Below are 20,293 nucleotides of genomic sequence, written 5' to 3' on the forward strand. Positions count from 1 at the left end.
GTGAGCCTTACGTCAGTGGTAGGGAAACTATTAGAGAGGATTCTTCGGGACAGGATTTACTCCCATTTGGAAACAAACAAACTTATTAGTGAGAGACAGCATGGTTTTGTGAAGGGGAGGTCGTGTCTCACTAATTTGATTGAGGTTTTTGAGGAAGTGACAAAGATGATTGATGAAGGAAGGGCAGTGGATGTTATCTATATGAACTTCAGTAAAGCCTTTGACAAGGTCCCGCATGGCAGACTGGTACAAAAGGTGAAGTTACGCGGGATCAGAGGTGAGCTGGCAAGATGGATACAGAACTGGCTCTGTCATAGAAGATAGAGGGTAGCAGTGGAAGGGTGCTTTTCTGAATGGAGGGATGTGACTAGTGGTGTTCCGCAGGGATCAGTGCTGGGACCTTTGCTCTTTGTAGTATATATAAATGATTTGGAGGAAAATGTAGCTGGTCTGATTAGTAAGTTTGCGGACGACACAAAGGTTGGTGGAGTTGCGGATGGTGATGAGGATTGTCAGAGGATACAGCAGGGTTTAGATCGGTTGGAGACTTGGGCAGAGAAGTGGCAGATGGAGTTTAATCCAGACAAATGTGAGGTAATGCATTTTGGAAGGTCTAATGCAGGTGTGAGGTATACAGTAAATGGCAGAATCCTTAGGAGTATTGACAGGCAGAGAGATCTGGGCGTACAGGTCCACAGGTCACTGAAAAGTGACATTCTTGAAATCAATCACATACTGACTACTCAACAAATTCTCAGCTCAATTAGGAGTCAGATTGGCTTTCTTTCAGTATTTTTAAAAATGTGGCTGATATATCTCTGGATTAAATACAGATAGGTGCAATTATGTCTGAGGCAGTATCTGATTCCTGTTGCATATATCTGGGTATGTATGTTATATATATATGCTGGAATCTATTCAGGAAGTTTTAACAATGCAGGTGGATAAGGTAGTCAAGAAGGCATACGGCATGCTTCCCTTCATCAGTCAGGGCATAGAGTATAAAAATTGGCAAGTCATGCTGCAGCTGTACAGAACCTTAGTTAGGCCACACTTCGAATATTGTGTGTAATTCTGGTTGCCACACTACCAGAAGGACGTGGAGGCTTTGGAGAGGGTACAGAAGAGGTTTACCAGGATGTTGCCTGGTCTGGAGGGCATTAGCTATGAGGAGAGGTTGGATAAATTCGGATTGTTTTCACTGGAACGACGGAGGTGGAGGGGCGACATGATCGAGGTTTACAAAGTTATGAGCGGCATGGACAGAGTGGATAGTCAGAAGCTTTTTCCCAGGGTGGAAGAGTCAGTTACTAGGGGACATAGGTTTAAGGTGAGAGGGGCAAAGTTTAGAGGGGATGTGCGAGGCATGTTTTTAACACAGAGGGTGGTGAGTGCCTGGAACTTGTTGCCGGGGGAGGTGGTGGAAGCAGGTACCATAAGAGGCATCTTGACAAATGCATGAGTAGGATGGGAATCGAGGGATACGGCCCCCGGAAGTGCAGAAGGTTTTAGTTTAGGCAGGCATCAAGATCGGCGCAGGCTTGGAGGGCTGAATGGCCTGTTCCTGTGCTGTACTGTTCTCTGTTCTTTGTTCACCCACTCTGATTGCACTTGACAATTTCCCCCACTGACCCACCCCGACACAAAACTCCCTTTCCCCATGTCAAGGAATCCTTTGTAAGCTGTAACATTACAGCTAGCTCTTTGTCAATGTAAGTGAGCGATATTGGGTTAGATTTTCCACCTGGTATATCTAACCCAGCTTTTACAGTTATTCTAGTAAGCATTAATAATAAGAGACCAAGAGGTCAGGAAGTGATTCAGTTTAATCCAACCTCAGCAAAGCTGATAAAATCAGCCACAGTTCCTATAGCCCCTTTCACAACCTCAGGATGACATAAAGTGCTTTAGAGCCAATGTTTGATATGACATCAGGACAGTGAGATGATGTTTTCAGTGATGTTGGTTGAGGGATAAATATTGGCCAGGACACTGGGGAGAACTCCCCTGTTCTTCTTCGAAAGAGGACCATGGATTCTTTAACTTCCACCTGAGTGGGTAGACACAGCCTCGGATTGACACAGGGCTGTCCAACCTTTTCATGTAAGGGACCACATTACAATTTTAATGCTACATAGGGGGCCGGTGAGCAAATTTCCGAAAGACAAAGGGATTAGAAATGGAACATACTCGGAAAAAGAAATTACTAAACTGTTTTTCCTCAACAATTGCTCCCTTCACCCAGAGTGGAAACACACTGCCTCTCGGGGTGGCCCCACAGTCTGAATGGCACATCAGCTCCCTCCGCCAGCACCACCCCGTCTCTGTGTACACACCCCCACTGTCTCTGTGTACTCACCCCCACTGTCTCTGTGTACACACCCCCACTGTCTCTGTGTACACATGCCCCCCCCCACTGTCTCTGTGTACACACGCCCACTGTCTCTGTGCACTCACCCCCACTGTCTCTGTGTACACACCCCCACTGTCTCTGTGTACACATGCCCCCCCCACTGTCTCTGTGTACACACCCCCACTGTCTCTGTGTACACATGCCCCCCCCCACTGTCTCTGTGTACACACCCCCACTGTCTCTGTGTACACACCCCCCCCACTGTCACTGTGTACACACGCCCCCCCCACTGTCTCTGTGCACTCACCCCCACTGTCTCTGTGTACACACCCCCACTGTCTCTGTGTACACATGCCCCCCCCACTGTCTCTGTGTACACACCCCCACTGTCTCTGTGTACACATGCCCCCCCCCACTGTCTCTGTGTACACACCCCCACTGTCTCTGTGTACACACCCCCCCCACTGTCACTGTGTACACACGCCCCCCCCACTGTCTCTGTGCACTCACCCCCACTGTCTCTGTGTACACACCCCCACTGTCACTGTGTACACACGCCCACCCCCCACTGTCTCTGTGCACTCACCCCCACTGTCTCTGTGTACACACCCCCACTGTCTCTGTGTACACACGCCCCCCCACTGTCTCTGTGTACACACGCCCCCCCCACTGTTGCTGTGTACACACCCCTACTGTCTCTGTGTACACACGCCCCCCCCCACCGTCTCTGTGCACTCACCCCCACCGTCTCTGTGCACTCACCCCCACCGTCTCTGTGTACACACCACCCCGTCTCTGTGTACACACCCCCACTGTCTCTGTGCACTCACCCCCACCGTCTCTGTGCACTCACCCCCACTCTCTCTGTGCACTCACCCCCACCGTCTCTGTGTACACACCCCCACTGTCTCTGTGTACACACCCCCACTGTCTCTGTGCACTCACCCCCACTGTCTCTGTGTACACACCCCCACTGTCTCTGTGTACACATGCCCCACTGTCTCTGTGTACACACCCCCACTGTCTCTGTGTACTCACCCCCACCGTCTCTGTGCACTCACCCCCACTGTCTCTGTGTACACACACACACCCCGCGCTGTCTCTATGTACACACGCACCCCCCCGCACTGTCTCTGTGTACACACGCCTCCCCCCACTGTCTCTGTGTACACACGCGCCCCCCCCCCACTGTCTCTGTGTACACACGCCCCCCCCACTGTCTCTGTGTACACGCACCCACGCCCCCGCACTGTCTCTGTGTACACAGGCCCCCCCACTGTCTCTGTGTACACACGCCCACCCCCCACTGTCTCTGTGTACACACACCCCGCCCCCCGCACTGTCTCTGTGTACAGACGCCTGCCCCCCACTGTCTCTGTGTACACACACCCACCCCCCCGCACTATCTCTGTGTACACACGCCTGCCACGCACTGTCTCTGTGTACACACACCCACCCCCCCGCACTGTCTCTGTGTACACACGCCTGCCTCGCACTATCTCTGTGTACACACGCCTGCCACGCACTGTCTCTGTGTACACACACCCACCCCCCGCACTGTCTCTGTGTACACACGCCTGCCCCGCACTCTCTGTGTACACACGCCCCCCCCCACTGTCTCTGTGTACACACGCCCCCCCCCCCACTGTCTCTATGTACACACGCACCCCCCCGCACTGTCTCTGTGTACACACGCCTCCCCCCACTGTCTCTGTGTACACACGCGCCCCCCCCCCCACTGTCTCTGTGTACACACGCCCCCCCCACTGTCTCTGTGTACACGCACCCACGCTCCCGCACTGTCTCTGTGTACACACGCCCGCCCACTGTCTCTGTGTACACACGCCCCCCCCCACTGTCTCTATGTACACACGCACCCCCCCGCACTGTCTCTGTGTACACACGCCTCCCCCCACTGTCTCTGTGTACACACACGCCCCCCCCCCCACTGTCTATGTGTACACACGCCACCCCCACTGTCTCTGTGTACACGCACCCACGCCCCCGCACTGTCTCTGTGTACACACGCCCCCCCACTGTCTCTGTGTACACGCACCCACCCCCCGCACTGTCTCTGTGTACACACGCCTGCCTCGCACTATCTCTGTGTACACACGCCTGCCACGCACTGTCTCTGTGTACACCCCCCCACCCCCCCGCACTGTCTCTGTGTACACACGCCTGCCCCGCACTCTCTGTGTACACACGCCCCCCCCACTGTCTCTGTGTACACACGCCCCCCCCCCACTGTCTCTATGTACACACGCACCCCCCCGCACTGTCTCTGTGTACACACGCCTCCCCCCACTGTCTCTGTGTACACACGCCCCCCCCCACTGTCTCTGTGTACACGCACCCACGCCCCCGCACTGTCTCTGTGTACACACGCCCCCCCGCACTATCTCTGTGTACACACGCCTGCCACGCACTGTCTCTGTGTACACACACCCACCCCCCCGCACTGTCTCTGTGTACACACGCCTGCCTCGCACTATCTCTGTGTACACACGCCTGCCACGCACTGTCTCTGTGTACACACACCCACCCCCCCGCACTGTCTCTGTGTACACACGCCTGCCCCGCACTCTCTGTGTACACACGCCCCCCCCCCACTGTCTCTGTGTACACACGCCCCCCCCACTGTCTCTGTGTACACACGCCTGCCCCGCACTGTCTCTGTGTACACACGCCCCCCCACTGTCTCTGTGTACACACACCCACCCCCCCCACTGTCTCTGTGTACACACCCCCCCGCACTGTCTCTGTGTACACAACCCCCGCACTGTCTCTGTGTACACACTCCCGCCCCGCACTGTCTCTGTGTACACACGCCCCCCCCCCACTATCTCTGTGTACACACGCCCCCCCACTGTCTCTGTGTACACACGCTCCCCCCCCACTGTCTCTGTGTACACACGCTCCCCCCCCGCACTGTCTCTGTGTACACACGTCCCCCCCACTGTCTCTGTGTACACACGCTCCCCCCCCACTGTCTCTGTGTACACACGCTCCCCCCCCGCACTGTCTCTGTGTACACACGTCCCCCCCACTGTCTCTGTGTACACACGGCCTCCCCCACTGTCTCTGTGTATACACGCCGCCCCCCCCCACTGTCTCTGTATACACACGCCCCCCCCGACTGTCTCGATGTACACATGGCCCCCCCCACTGTCTCTATGTACACATGCCCCCCCACTGTCTCTGTGTACACACACCCACCCCCCCCACTGTCTCTGTACACACGCCACCCCCCCACTGTCTCTGTGTACACACGCCCCCCCCCCACTGTCTCTATGTACACATGCCCCCCCACTGTCTCTGTGTACACACACCCACCCCCCCCACTGTCTCTGTGTACACCCCCCCCGCACTGTCTCTGTGTACACACTCCCGCCCCGCACTGTCTCTGTGTACACACGCCCCCCCCACTATCTCTGTGTACACACGCCCCCCCACTGTCTCTGTGTACACACGCTCCCCCCCCACTGTCTCTGTGTACACACGCTCCCCCCCCGCACTGTCTCTGTGTACACACGTCCCCCCCACTGTCTCTGTGTACACACGCCCCCCCCCCACTGTCTCTGTGTGCACACGGCCTCCCCCACTGTCTCTGTGTATACACGCCGCCCCCCCCCACTGTCTCTGTATACACACGCCCCCCCCGACTGTCTCGATGTACACATGGCCCCCCACCACTGTCTCTGTACACACGCCACCCCCCCCACTGTCTCTGTGTACACACGCCCCCCCCCCACTGTCTCTATGTACACATGCCCCCCCACTGTCTCTGTGTACACACGGCCCCCCCCCCCGCACTGTCTCTATGTACACACGGCCGCCTCCACTGTCTCTATGTACACATGCCCCCCCCCACTGTCTCTATGTACACACGCCCCCCCCACTGTCTCTGTGTACACACTGCCCCCACCCCCACTGTCTCTGTGTACACACGCCCCCTCCACTGTCTCTATGTACACACGCCCCACCCCACTGTCTCTATGTACACACGCAACCCCCACTGTCTCTGTGTACACACGCCCCCCCCCCACCGTCTCTGTGTACACACGCCCCCCCCACTGTCTCTATGTACACACGCCCCCCCCCCACTGTCTCTATGTACACACGCCCCACCCCACTGTCTCTGTGTACACACGCAACCCCCACTGTCTCTGTGTACACACGTCCCCCCCACTGTCTCTGTGTACACACGCCCCCCCCCACTGTCTCTGTGTACACACGCCCCCCCTCCACTGTCTCTTGTACACACGCCCCCCCCCACTGTCTCTGTGTACACACGCCCCCCCTCCACTGTCTCTATGTACACACGCCCCCCGCCACTGTCTCTGTGTACACACGTCCCCCCCACTGTCTCTGTGTACACACGCCCCCCCTCCACTGTCTCTATGTACACACGCCCCCCCCCCACTGTCTCTGTGTACACACGGCCCCCCATCCTCACTGTTTCTAGGTGCTCACCATTCCACCCTCCCAACACTCCCATTGGTCAGCACCCCAAATGACAGTATCAATCTTCCCAGCATGTCCCGTCTCCTTGTGCTCCTAATAAACAATGGTCCGTGCACAGGCAAACTGATCACACTTTTGACTGGTGAGCTTCCATGTCAATGACATGAGCATCATTCTGCCCCCCCGCACCCCCCCCCCCCCCCCCCCCCCGCTTACTACAGCAAGTGTATCCCAGTGACTGCTCAGGAACAGGCTGTATTTCACCATCTCTCTGCTCAATTACTGCTAAAACTGGGGGACACAAATGAAACAAAATCAATTTCACTGCTTTCTGTTCACAAGTTATGAAGGGTTGGAGGGCTAGATTGAAAACTTTGACAGTCTGGATACAGGCCTGTGGGCCATATGTTGGACAAGCCTGGTTTAAAACTTCATCTGAAAGACCACGGACAGTGCAGCACTCCCTCAGTACTGACCCTCTGACAGTGCAACACTCCCTCAGTACTGTCCCTCCGACAGTGCAGCACTCCCTCAGTACTGACTCTCTGACAGTGCAGCACTCCCTCAGTACTGACCCTCCGACAGTGCAGCACCCCCTCAGTACTGACCCTCTGACAGTGCAGCACTCCCTCAGTACTGACCCTCCGACAGTGCAGTGCTCCCTCAGTCCTGACCCTCTGACAGTGCAGCGCTCCCTCAGTACTGACCCTCTGACAGTGCGGTGCTCCCTCAATCCTGACCCTCTGACAGTGCGGCACTCCGTCAGTACTGACCCTCTGACAGTGCAGCACTCCGTCAGTACTGACCCTCTGACAGTGCAGCACTCCCTCACTACTGACCCTCTGACAGTGCAGCACTCCCTCAGTATTGACCCTCTGATGGTGCAGCACTCCCTCAGTACTGACCCTCTGACAGTGCAGCACTCCCTCAGTATTGACCCTCTGATGGTGCAGCACTCCCTCAGTACTGACCCTCCGACAGTGTGGTGCTCCCTCAGTACTGACCCTCTGACAGTGCAGCACTCCCTCAGTACTGACCCTCTGAGAGTGCAGCACTCCCTCAGTACTGACCCTCCGACAGTGCAGCACTCCCTCAGTACTGACCCTCTGACGGTGCGGCACTCCCTCATTACTGACCCTCCGACAATGCAGCACTCCCTCAGTCCTGACCCTCTGACAGTGCAACACTCCCTCAGTACTGACTCTCTGACAGTGCAGCACTCCCTCAGTACTGACCCTCTGACAGTGCAGCACTCCCTCAGTGCTGACTCTCTGACCGTGCAGCACTCCCTCAGAATTGACCCTCTGACAGTGCAGCACTCCCTCAGTACTGACCCTCTGATGGTGCGGCACTCCCTCAGTCCTGACCCTCTGACAGTGCAGCACTCCCTCAGTACTGACCCTCTGACGGTGCGGCACTCCCTCAGTACTGACCCTCCGACAGTGCAGCACTCCCTCAGTACTGACCCTCCGACAGTGCAGCACCCTCAGTACTGACCCTCTGACGGTGCGGCACTCCCTCATTACTGACCCTCCGACAATGCAGCACTCCCTCAGTCCTGACCCTCTGACAGTGCAACACTCCCTCAGTACTGACTCTCTGACAGTGCAGCACTCCCTCAGTACTGACCCTCTGACAGTGCAGCACTCCCTCAGTGCTGACTCTCTGACCGTGCAGCACTCCCTCAGAATTGACCCTCTGACAGTGCAGCACTCCCTCAGTACTGACCCTCTGATGGTGCGGCACTCCCTCAGTCCTGACCCTCTGACAGTGCAGCACTCCCTCAGTACTGACCCTCTGACGGTGCGGCACTCCCTCATTACTGACCCTCCGACAATGCAGCACTCCCTCAATACTGACCCTCCGACAGTGCGGTGCTCCCTCAGTCCTGACCCTCTGACAGTGCAACACTCCCTCAGTACTGACCCTCTGACAGTGCAGCACTCCCTCAGTACTGACCCTCTGACAGTGCAGCACTCCCTCAGTACTGACCCTCTGACAGTGCAGCACTCCCTCAGTACTAACCCTCCGACAGTGCAGCGCTCCCTTAGAACTGACCCTCTGACAGTGCGGTGCTCCCTCTGTCCTGACCCTCTGACAGTGCGGCACTCCCTCAGTACTGACCCTCTGACAGTGCAGCACTCCCTCAGTACTGTCCCTCTGACAGTGCAGCACTCCCTCAGTACTGTACTGGGAGTGTTGGCCTGCATTATGTGCGCAGGTCTCTGGAGTGGGGCTCAAACCCACAACCTTCAGACTCGAAGGCGAGCGAGCTCCCCCCCCCCCCAGCACCCCCGAGCCATAGCTGGTGCATCTTTAATAAAGAGCATGACAGCGTCCTTCAGTTTATTTCTGCTCTTTCAAGATGAGCACTAGAAACATGCAAACTCCAGCCAAAGAAAAGCTTTGGTTTGACTATCGCACGGAGTGATTTCGATTTTTATTTCAGCATTAGGGAATGTGTAAAGCCCACTGCAACAAAATCACAATAAACCCAAAATTACTCTCCAATAAAGGGTACACATCAGTCAAAATTTCTGATGCAACAATTCCGAGGGTGTGGGCTGAGGGATGGCATAGTTTTGCCTCATCCAACCTCTAGTAAAAGGAGAGCAACGGATTAGCAAAAACAGTACGTTAAAGACCGACAGAACTCAGATCAATCTACAATCGATAGGCTTTGAAAACACTCACTTCCTGTGTCAATGAACCACCGATTAACGCTCCCCAGAGGATCCTGCTTCTTGAGAACTGCCACAATTTCACCCTCATGAAGCGATGCATCTAAATCTTGGGCAGCATTGAATTTCCGCTTTGCTTGAAACAGCTTGTCAAGGCTGTGTTTTGCCAGCAGCTTAGTCCTGTCATCTTCAGTCTGATGGGGAGGGTTGGGCTTCAGGGGGAACAGAAATACTTTAGAACAAATTCACAGCATTCCTTAAAACACAGCTCCGTATATCAAAGAGAATGTTGTTCTCCTATTGCCGTAGCTCCTACTGAATTCATACGGAACTGGCTAATTGTGTGCCACCAGGAGCTACAAGAGGCCTTGGAGCCAGGCCCAGTGCTGGAAACCTGGACCTCAGGTCAGTGAGGCGGGGTCGCCCGGGCCAGACTGGCAAGCCCTGGTGAGGTGGAATGGGGGGGGGGGGGGGAGAGCGTTTAGTGCAGGGGGAGGCGGTGTTCAGGGGAGGTGCAGATTTTCCCAGAGGAAGGCTCCTCAAGCCCTCATGGAGGATGCTTCATTTTCCTGGGCGACCTCCCCACGTGGCAGAAGCCCCTCCTCTCTGCCACTGGTTAAATCCCAGCAGTGGCAGGAAGAGGCTCTCTAAGTAGCTGTTAATAGGCTACTTAATGCCCTCATTTGGCCCCTGGGGAGGAAGGCCATTCACCCACCATCTCCTGTTGCAATTCTATGCACCTCCCGCCTCCAAATCAGTCTCTCTGAATAAAATTCAGCCTGATTCTGAAAGTGGTGGAGATACTCAGTTCATTCACAGACAATAGAAACATTAGTAAATTCCTAAAATGCAAATTGAAAGCTAAAGCCAGTTATCTGACTGGAGAACCATTTGGAAACAGAAAGATTTAAACAATACCAGGATGAAGTGATATTTAGTTGATTTCAGGTAATTGGGTTATGAAAATGGCCAGTCTAAACTGGTTTCAAAAAACAACAAGGAAATGAGTTTCTGTTCCAAAATTCCAAGACAGTCACAGAATGAAGCCTCTTTGTTCAATCTTCATCAACAGTTTGTATTTTTTCTTTTCAACTGAGAAATCCAAATGAAGTGTCAAGGTCCCCAGGGCAGGAGAACATCACGGAGACGGAAGAAAGTAGAATGACGAGGTAAATCATGAGATGCCAGTTAAAGGACTACCCCAATAACTCAGCAAGTTCAGAAAGGGAGTAGGTGAGCATTGTGTATTCCCAGTTAAGGTGGCAGCATGGCTTGCACAGTTACATCAATAGAATTATACAGAATTTACAGCACAGAAACAGGCTATTCAGCCCAACCGCTCCCTGCTGGTGTTTATCCTCCACAAGAGCTACCTCCCAACCTTTCAAATCTCACCCTACCAGCCTATCCTTCTATTCCTTTCTCCTGCATGTGTTTATCCAGCTTCCCCTTAAATGCACCTGTGCTCTTTACCTCAACTACTCCATGTGGTAGCGGGTTCCACATCTTGTGAATATCTTATATTATTTATGTTCCCCCTCCCCCTACACAAGCAATGTCCTTTCTAAGCTGTGCAGCCCGCACATAAGTTGGCCCCTTTAAGTTACCGCACATGTGCGGCTATGCTAAAAATTTTAAAGGGCCCGTGCACTTAAAAAAAAATTGGTCGTGCGCAAAAAAGAACTCAGAGGACGTGTTGTCCACAAGCAGAATCATCTCTACATCTAATCTATTGAAACCCTTTATAATCTAAAGGCCTCTTATCAGGTCACCTGTCAGCCTTTTATAGATGTTCAATTCTTCCTGCTAGGTATAACCTCTCAGTTCTGGTTACTTTTTTTTGCATCTTCTCCAATGCCTCTCTATCCTTCTTCTAATATGGAGACCAGACTGTTTACAGGACTCAGTCACCAAGGTTCTACACAAGTTTAATATGTCTTCTTTCCATTTGAATTCTACCCTTTGTTGTTATTCTCGTTGTTATTCTCAGAGGGCCCTGATCTACGGAGGGGAAAACTGACAACTATTCCAACTCCTAATCATTATCTAACGTGCTGATTTTAGTGACTAAGCAAGTTCAAGCTAGGCCTGAGATTGTCCTACATCATTGACCAACCTGCAGACACACTTTGCTATGTAGAATGGGCGGAATCATTTGCAATTAGGATCTCTTTGGTCAGTTAGTTGAGCGCACATCTAATTTTAATTATCTGTCTGGAGTGCAGTAAACTTGGATCAAATACACCTTCAGTGAGATATTGCAAAGGGAAACAGATGCTTGTGGAATCATGTATAACCACAGATATTATCCCCTTTTTGAGAAAAGAGGAAGTAAGATCTGGCAAGATAAAAAAAAAAGCTATAAATTTGGCTACAGTAAACACTTCCAGGCTTGGCCATGTGAGCCGCATGGAAGATGGCAGGATCCCCAAAGACACATTGTACAGCGAGCTCGCCACTGGTATCAGACCCACCGGCCGTCCATGTCTCCGTTATAAAGACGTCTGCAAACGCGACATGAAATCGTGTGACATTGATCACAAGTCGTGGGAGTCAGTTGCCAGCATTCGCCAGAGCTGGCGGGCAGCCATAAAGACAGGGCTAAATTGTGGCGAGTCGAAGAGACTTAGTAGTTGGCAGGAAAAAAGACAGAGGCGCAAGGGGAGAGCCAACTGTGCAACAGCCCCAACAAACAAATTTCTCTGCAGCACCTGTGGAAGAGCCTGTCACTCCAGAATTGGCCTTTATAGCCACTCCAGGCGCTGCTTCACAAACCACTGACCACCTCCAGGCGCGTATCCATTGTCTCTCGAGATAAGGAGGCCCAAAAGAAAAAAAAGAAAAGAAACACTTCCAGATGAAGATACTCTTTTTAAAACAAGCAGTTCAGAAGGGAAGAGGTGGCAACTGTTGGCTGGACTTGCCAGAGACTAGACAAACTGTAGCATTAATATTGCAAGTTTGCTGACCTGTTGTGGAGTCTCACCTGCCTGGGTCAAAAATAGATAGAAAACTGGGAGTTCAGGATGCACTTACTCAACCTTTATACTGTGACTGATACAAGAACATAAGGGAGATAGGAACATAGATCTGAGATCGATGCATTTTTGCTAGACAAGGGTATAAAAGCATATGGAGCAGGTGGATGGAGTTAAGGTACAGATCAACCATGATCTCACTGAATGGTGAGAAACAGGCTTGAGAGGCTGATTGCCCTCCTCCCACTCTTACATTCCTATGTTTTGTTTTGAAGACAGCAGCAGTCTTGATGACTGTACTGATAATCATAAATGTTATTGTGAGAGAAGTTCAAAGGCAGCAATTCTGTGACATTCCTCGCAGTTCAGTTGGCAGCATTCTTGCGTGAGTCAGAAGACTCAGATGTAAAATGATGAATTGAGCTAGCATCAACTGCTTTTTGAGGGACAGAGTTCAACACTTCTGCCTTTGTGTGAAGAAGTGTTTCCTAACTTCTCTCCTGACTGGCCTGGCCTTGATTTTAAGGTATGTCTCCTTGTCCTAGACTCCCCCACCAACAGAAAAGGTTTTAACCTATCAATAACTTTCAAAATCCTAAAAACGTCAATCAAACCATCCCTGGACCTTCTATATTGCAGGGAATGCAAGACTAGATTATATAATCTATTTATAGTCATTTGGAATGTACAGAACTTGAATCTTGCTGAAAATAGAAACATGCTGTCTAAGCTTTTCATCTTGCACTCATCAGGACAACCGTAAGAATAACCAATGTAAGGAAAAACAACAACTTATACTGCATGAGAAGAGAGTGCTGATTGGTTGGCAAGTGAACTCTGATTGGTAGAGGCGTTGCCATGGTGAATGCACCAGTTTACGGTGACAGAAAGTTAATTGCCAAGCTTTGTTTGAAATTTAAACCAAGCAGCTTGACTCTGATTGGTCAAGGCATTGCCCTGAGGAATCTATTTATGTAACACCACCATTTTCAAGTCTCCCTCCAAGTCACACAGCATCCTGACTTGGAACTATATCGCCGTTCCCTCACTATCGCTGGGTCAAAATCCTGTAACACCCTCACTAATAGCACTGTGGGTGTACCTGCACTACATGGACTGCAGTGGTTCAAGAAGGCAGCTCACCATCACCTTCTAAGGGGCAATTAGTGCTGGGCAATAAATGCTGGCCTGGCCAGCGATGCCCACATCCCATGAACGAATAAAAAAAAACTCTTTAAATTTAAGGGCAGATTTTCCTGTTCTCTTGACACACTAGACCTGTGCTCCCATAATTAAATATACAAACATTTCTATCTTAAAGCCACACTCAATCTGGGAAGAGTTTCACTGAATATGATATATAAATGACAGAGATATAGAAAGTATAAATCTCAACTATTACACTAAAGTAAACTTGGGAAGTTGGTCAGGGAGTGTTAATGAAAATAGTAACATACTTCGGGAATAAGACTAATGAAGGTTTGGAATAATCCATTAACAGAGGTATTGGGGTGGTAGGAACAGGAGGAGACCATTCAGCCCCTCAAGCCTGTTCCATCTTTCAATTAGATCATGGCTGATCTGTACTTTAACTCCATGTACTGGCTTGGTTCCCAAAACCTTAACACTGTCACCCAAGAAAAATCTATCAATCTCAGTTCTGAATTTTTTAAAATGAGCTCAGCTTTTTGGAGGGAGAGTTCCTGAATTTTTAGATGATGGGGCATATTCTCTTAAGCCCGATAGATGACAGCAGAAAAATAAGTCAAACTTGAAGTGAAACAAGAACGAGAAAAGGGTCACAGCCCTTGAGAAAAGGGCAGCCAGGAATCAAACATTACAAGTTACTGTTGTTCACATTACTATTCCTGACTGCAAGCGATGTCTATCGAACTCGGTCAATTGGTAAAAAATCCCATGAAAGAAACTGATTTGATACAGGAAGAAATTAACAGCAACAACTTCCATTTCTATAGAGCATTTAACAGAGTAAAACTTCCCAAGGTGCTTCAAAGCAACATCATCAAAGCTAAATTTGACACTGAACCACATAAGGAGATATTAGGACAGGTGATCAAAAGCCTGGAAAAAAGAGGTAGGTTTGAAGGAGGAGAGAGAGGAGGAGAGTGTTAGGGAGGGAATTCCAGAGCTTAGAGTCTCAGCAGTTGAACTACCACTTTAGGCCACCAAGAGTGTGTTAGGTACACTCACTGCTAGAGTACAATGTTGGCAGTCATCCTCCACACTAAATTGCTGAGAACTGGATGGAGCAACTGGCAAGAGGGCACTTTAGACTTTTACATTTCTAAAACTACACTTGTGCATCTTGATGAAAAGGGACAGTAAGCACTAACCATGGAGGCTGATGACCTTTTCTTTGACCGTTCCTCTGTACTGGCTCTCCTTTCAATGACCCTGTGAGATCCGAACTCTTTACCAAATGACAAGCTACGAATTTCTTCAATGGCTTGCTTTTGCCTGTCTTGAACGCTTCCTGCTGAAGAAACCTAAAATGAAATCAAAGATATGAATCCTCAGCATTTGTCGAATCACACAGGAGTCCATTCAGCCCATCCTGCCTGTGCTGGCTCTTTAAGAGAGCTATCCAATTAGTCCCATTCTCCCTGCTCTTTCCCCTTAGTCCTGCAATTCTTTTTCTTTCCAAGTATTTATCCAATTCCCTTTAGAAAATTCCTGTTGAATCAGCTTCCACCGCCCTTTCAGGCAGCGCATTCCAGATCACAACAACTCACTGCGTAAAAAAAAAATCCAATGTCTCCCTTGGTTCCTTTGCCAATTATGATAAATCTGAGTCCTCTGGCAAGTGCAGGAGCAGAGGGACCTGGGGGTACATGTGCACAAACAGTTGAAGGTTGCAGGCCAGGTTGAGAAAGCGATTAAGAAAGCAAATGGGATCCTGGGCTTTATAAATAGGGGCATAGAGTACAAAAACAAGAAGGTTAGGATAAAAGACCCAAACACTGGTTCAGCCTCAACTGAAGTATTGTGTCCAGTTCTGGACAGCACACTTTAGGAAGGATGCTTAGGCATTAGAGAGAATGCGGAAAAGATTAGATTAGATTAGATTAGAGATACAGCACTGAAACAGGCCCTTCGGCCCACCGAGTCTGTGCCGAACATCAACCACCCATTTATACTAATTCTACACTAATCCCATATTCCTACCAAACATCCCCACCTGTCCCTATATTTCCCTACCACCTACCTATACTAGTGACAATTTATAATGGCCAATTTACCTATCAACCTGCAAGTCTTTTGGCATGTGGGAGGAAACCGGAGCACCCGGAGAAAACCCACGCAGACACAGGGAGAACTTGCAAACTCCACACAGGCAGTACCCGGAATCGAACCCGGGTCCCTGGAGCTGTGAGACTGCGGTGCTAACCACTGCGCCACTGTTCATGAGAATGGTTCCAGGGATGAGGAATTTCAGTTATGTGGATAGATTGGAGAAGCTGGGACTGTTCCCCTTGAAGAAGATTAAGAAGTGATTTGATAGAGGCTTTCAAAATCATGAGGGGTCTGGACAGACTAGATAGTTAGAAACTGTTCCCATTGGCAGGAGGATCCAGAACCAGAGGACACCAATTAAAGGTGATTGGCAAAAGAAGCAACAGTGACATAAGGAAAAAGTTTTTCACACTGTGAGTGATTAGAATCCGAATGCACTGTCTGAGAGTGTGGTGGAGGCAGGTTCAGTGAGTGTTTAGGATCTGGAATGCACTGTCTGAGAGTGTGGTGGAGGCAAGTTCAGTGAGTGTTTAGGATCTGGAATGCACTGTCTGAGAGTGTGGTGGAGGCAGGTTCAGTGAGTGTTTAGGATCTGGAATGCACTGTCTGAGAGTGTGGTGGAGGCAGGTTCAGTGAGTGTTTAGGATCTGGAATACACTGTCTGAGAGTGTGGTGGAGGCAGGTTCAGTGAGTGTTTAGGATCTGGAATGCACTGTCTGAGTGTGTGGTGGAGGCAGGTTCAGTGAGTGTTTAGGATCTGGAATGCACTGTCTGAGAGTGTGGTGGAGGCAGGTTCAGTGAGTGTTTAGGATCTGGAATGCACTGTCTGAGAGTGTGGTGGAGGCAGGTTCAGTGAGTGTTTAGGATCTGGAATGCACTGTCTGAGAGTGTGGTGGAGGCAGGTTCAGTGAGTGTTTAGGATCTGGAATGCACTGTCTGAGAGTGTGGTGGAGGCAGGTTCAGTGAGAGTTTAGGATCTGGAATGCACTGTCTGAGAGTGTGGTGGAGGCAGGTTCAGTGAGTGTTTAGGATCTGGAATACACTGTCTGAGAGTGTGGGGGAGGCAGGTTCAGTGAGTGATTAGGATCTGGAATGCACTGTCTGAGAGTGTGGTGGAGGCAGGTTCAGTGAGTGTTTAGGATCTGGAATGCACTGTCTGAGAGTGTGGTGGAGGCAGGTTCAGTGAGTGATTAGGATCTGGAATGCACTGTCTGAGAGTGTGGTGGAGGCAGGTTCAGTGAGTGTTTAGGATCTGGAATGCACTGTCTGAGAGTGTGGTGGAGGCAGGTTCAGTGAGTGTTTAGGATCTGGAATGCACTGTCTGAGAGTGTGGTGGAGGCAGGTTAAGTGAGTGTTTAGGATCTGGAATGCACTGCCCGAGACTGTGGTGGAGGCAGGTTCAGTGAGTGTTTAGGATCTGGAATGCACTGTCTGAGAGTGTGGTGGAGGCAGGTTCAGTGAGTGTTTAGGATCTGGAATGCACTGTCTGAGAGTGTGGTGGAGGCAGGTTCAGTGAGTGTTTAGGATCTGGAATGCACTGTCTGAGAGTGTGGTGGAGGCAGGTTCAGTGAGTGTTTAGGATCTGGAATGCACTGTCTGAGAGTGCGGTGGAGGCAGGTTCAGTGAGTGTTTAAGATCTGGAATGTACTGTCTGAGAGTGTGGTGGAGGCAGGTTCAGTGAGTGTTTAGGATCTGGAATGCACCGTCTGAGAGTGTGGTGGAGGCAGGTTCAGTGTGTGTTTAGGATCTGGAATGTACTGTCTGAGAGTGTGGTGGAGGCAGGTTCAGTGAGTGTTTAGGATCTGGAATGCACTGCCTGAGAGTGTGGTGGAGGCAGGTTCAGTGAGTGTTTAGGATCTGGAATGCACTGTCTGAGAGTGTGGTGGAGGCAGGTTCAGTGTGTGTTTAGGATCTGGAATGCACTGCCTGAGAGTGTGGTGGAGGCAGGTTCAGTGTGTGTTTAGGATCTGGAATGCACTGCCTGAGAGTGTGGTGGAGGCAGGTTCAGTGAGTGTTTAGGATCTGGAATGCACTGTCTGAGAGTGTGGTGGAGGCAGGTTCAGTGAGTGTTTAGGATCTGGAATGCACTGTCTGAGAGTTTGGTGGAGGCAGGTTCAGTGTGTGTTTAGGATCTGGAATGCACTGCCTGAGAGTGTGGTGGAGGCAGGTTCAGTGAGTGTTTAGGATCTGGAATGCACTGTCTGAGAGTGTGGTGGAGGCAGGTTCAGTGAGTGTTTAGGATCTGGAATGCACTGTCTGAGAGTGTGGTGGAGGCAGGTTCAGTGTGTGTTTAGGATCTGGAATGTACTGTCTGAGAGTGTGGTGGAGGCAGGTTCAGTGTGTGTTTAGGATCTGGAATGCACTGTCTGAGAGTGTGGTGGAGGCAGGTTCAGTGAGTGTTTAGGATCTGGAATGCACTGTCTGAGAGTGAGGTGGAGGCAGGTTCAGTGAGTGTTTAGGATCTGGAATGCACTGCCTGAGAGTGTGGTGGAGGCAGGTTCAGTGAGTGTTTAGGATCTGGAATGCACTGTCTGAGAGTGTGGTGGAGGCAGGTTCAGTGAGTGTTTAGGATCTGGAATGCACTGTCTGAGAGTGTGGTGGAGGCAGGTTCAGTGTGTGTTTAGGATCTGGAATGTACTGTCTGAGAGTGTGGTGGAGGCAGGTTCAGTGTGTGTTTAGGATCTGGAATGCACTGTCTGAGAGTGTGGTGGAGGCAGGTTCAGTGAGTGTTTAGGATCTGGAATGCACTGTCTGAGAGTGAGGTGGAGGCAGGTTCAGTGAGTGTTTAGGATCCGGAATGCACTGTCTGAGAGTGTGGTGGAGGCAGGTTCAGTGTGTGTTTAGGATCTGGAATGCACTGTCTGAGAGTGTGGTGGAGGCAGGTTCAGTGAGTGTTTAGGATCTGGAATGCACTGTCTGAGAGTGTGGTGGAGGCAGGTTCAGTGAGTGTTTAGGATCTGGAATGTACTGTCTGAGAGTGTGGTGGAGGCAGGTTCAGTGAGTGTTTAGGATCTGGAATGCACCGTCTGAGAGTGTGGTGGAGGCAGGTTCAGTGTGTGTTTAGGATCTGGAATGTACTGTCTGAGAGTGTGGTGGAGGCAGGTTCAGTGAGTGTTTAGGATCTGGAATGCACTGTCTGAGAGTGTGGTGGAGGCAGGTTCAGTGAGTGTTTAGGATCTGGAATGTACTGTCTGAGAGTGTGGTGGAGGCAGGTTCAGTGTGTGTTTAGGATCTGGAATGCACTGCCTGAGAGTGTGGTGGAGGCAGGTTCAGTGTGTGTTTAGGATCTGGAATGCACTGCCTGAGAGTGTGGTGGAGGCAGGTTCAGTGAGTGTTTAGGATCTGGAATGCACTGCCTGAGAGTGTGGTGGAGGCAGGTTCAGTGAGTGTTTAGGATCTGGAATGCACTGTCTGAGAGTGTGGTGGAGGCAGGTTCAGTGAGTGTTTAGGATCTGGAATGCACTGTCTGAGAGTTTGGTGGAGGCAGGTTCAGTGTGTGTTTAGGATCTGGAATGCACTGTCTGAGAGTGTGGTGGAGGCAGGTTCAGTGTGTGTTTAGGATCTGGAATGCACTGTCTGAGAGTGTGGTGGAGGCAGATTCAGTGAGTGTTTAGGATCTGGAATGCACTGCCTGAGAGTGTGGTGGAGGCAGGTTCAGTGAGTGTTTAGGATCTGGAATGCACTGTCTGAGAGTGTGGTGGAGGCAGGTTCAGTGTGTGTTTAGGATCTGGAATGTACTGTCTGAGAGTGTGGTGGAGGCAGGTTCACTGTGTGTTTAGGATCTGGAATGCACTGTCTGAGAGTGTGGTGGAGGCAGGTTCAGTGTGTGTTTAGGATCTGGAATGCACTGTCTGAGAGTGTGGTGGAGGCAGGTTCAGTGAGTGTTTAGGATCTGGAATGCACTGTCTGAGAGTGTGGTGGAGGCAGGTTCAGTGTGTGTTTAGGATCTGGAATGTACTGTCTGAGAGTGTGGTGGAGGCAGGTTCAGTGTGTGTTTAGGATCTGGAATGCACTGTCTGAGAGTGTGGTGGAGGCAGGTTCAGTGAGTGTTTAGGATCTGGAATGCACTGTCTGAGAGTGAGGTGGAGGCAGGTTCAGTGAGTGTTTAGGATCCGGAATGCACTGTCTGAGAGTGTGGTGGAGGCAGGTTCAGTGTGTGTTTAGGATCTGGAATGCACTGTCTGAGAGTGTGGTGGAGGCAGGTTCAGTGAGTGTTTAGGATCTGGAACGCACTGTCTGAGAGTGTGGGGGAGGCAGGTTCAGTGTGTGTTTAGGATCTGGAATGCAGTGTCTGAGAGTGAGGTGGAGGCAGGTTCAGTGAGTGTTTAGGATCCGGAATGCACTGTCTGAGAGTGTGGTGGAGGCAGGTTCAGTGAGTGTTTAGGATCCGGAATGCACTGTCTGAGAGTGTGGTGGAGGCAGGTTCAGTGTGTGTTTAGGATCTGGAATGCACTGTCTGAGAGTGTGGTGGAGGCAGGTTCAGTGAGTGTTTAGGAGCTGGAATGCACTGTCTGAGAGTGTGGTGGAGGCAGGTTCAGTGAGTGTTTAGGATCTGGAAT

The 20,293-nt window shown here is 50.9% G+C and overlaps 1 protein-coding gene across 3 annotated transcripts in view; it reads right to left on the minus strand.

Moving 5' to 3' along the window:
- arhgef38 (Rho guanine nucleotide exchange factor (GEF) 38) overlaps positions 1-20,293 on the minus strand; it is a 128,335-nt gene that overhangs the window by 11,482 nt on the left and 96,560 nt on the right. For all 3 annotated transcript variants that reach the window (XM_068046469.1, XM_068046458.1, XM_068046476.1), the window contains 2 exons: positions 14,834-14,986; positions 9,515-9,713 (listed from right to left, as the gene is read on the minus strand). In XM_068046469.1, coding sequence (XP_067902570.1) covers positions 9,515-9,713; positions 14,834-14,986 — 352 coding nt within the window. The remainder of the gene's footprint in view (positions 1-9,514; positions 9,714-14,833; positions 14,987-20,293) is intronic.

The sequence above is a fragment of the Heterodontus francisci genome, chromosome 1 (assembly GCF_036365525.1).
Source record: "Heterodontus francisci isolate sHetFra1 chromosome 1, sHetFra1.hap1, whole genome shotgun sequence".
Classification (NCBI taxonomy): domain Eukaryota; kingdom Metazoa; phylum Chordata; class Chondrichthyes; order Heterodontiformes; family Heterodontidae; genus Heterodontus; species Heterodontus francisci.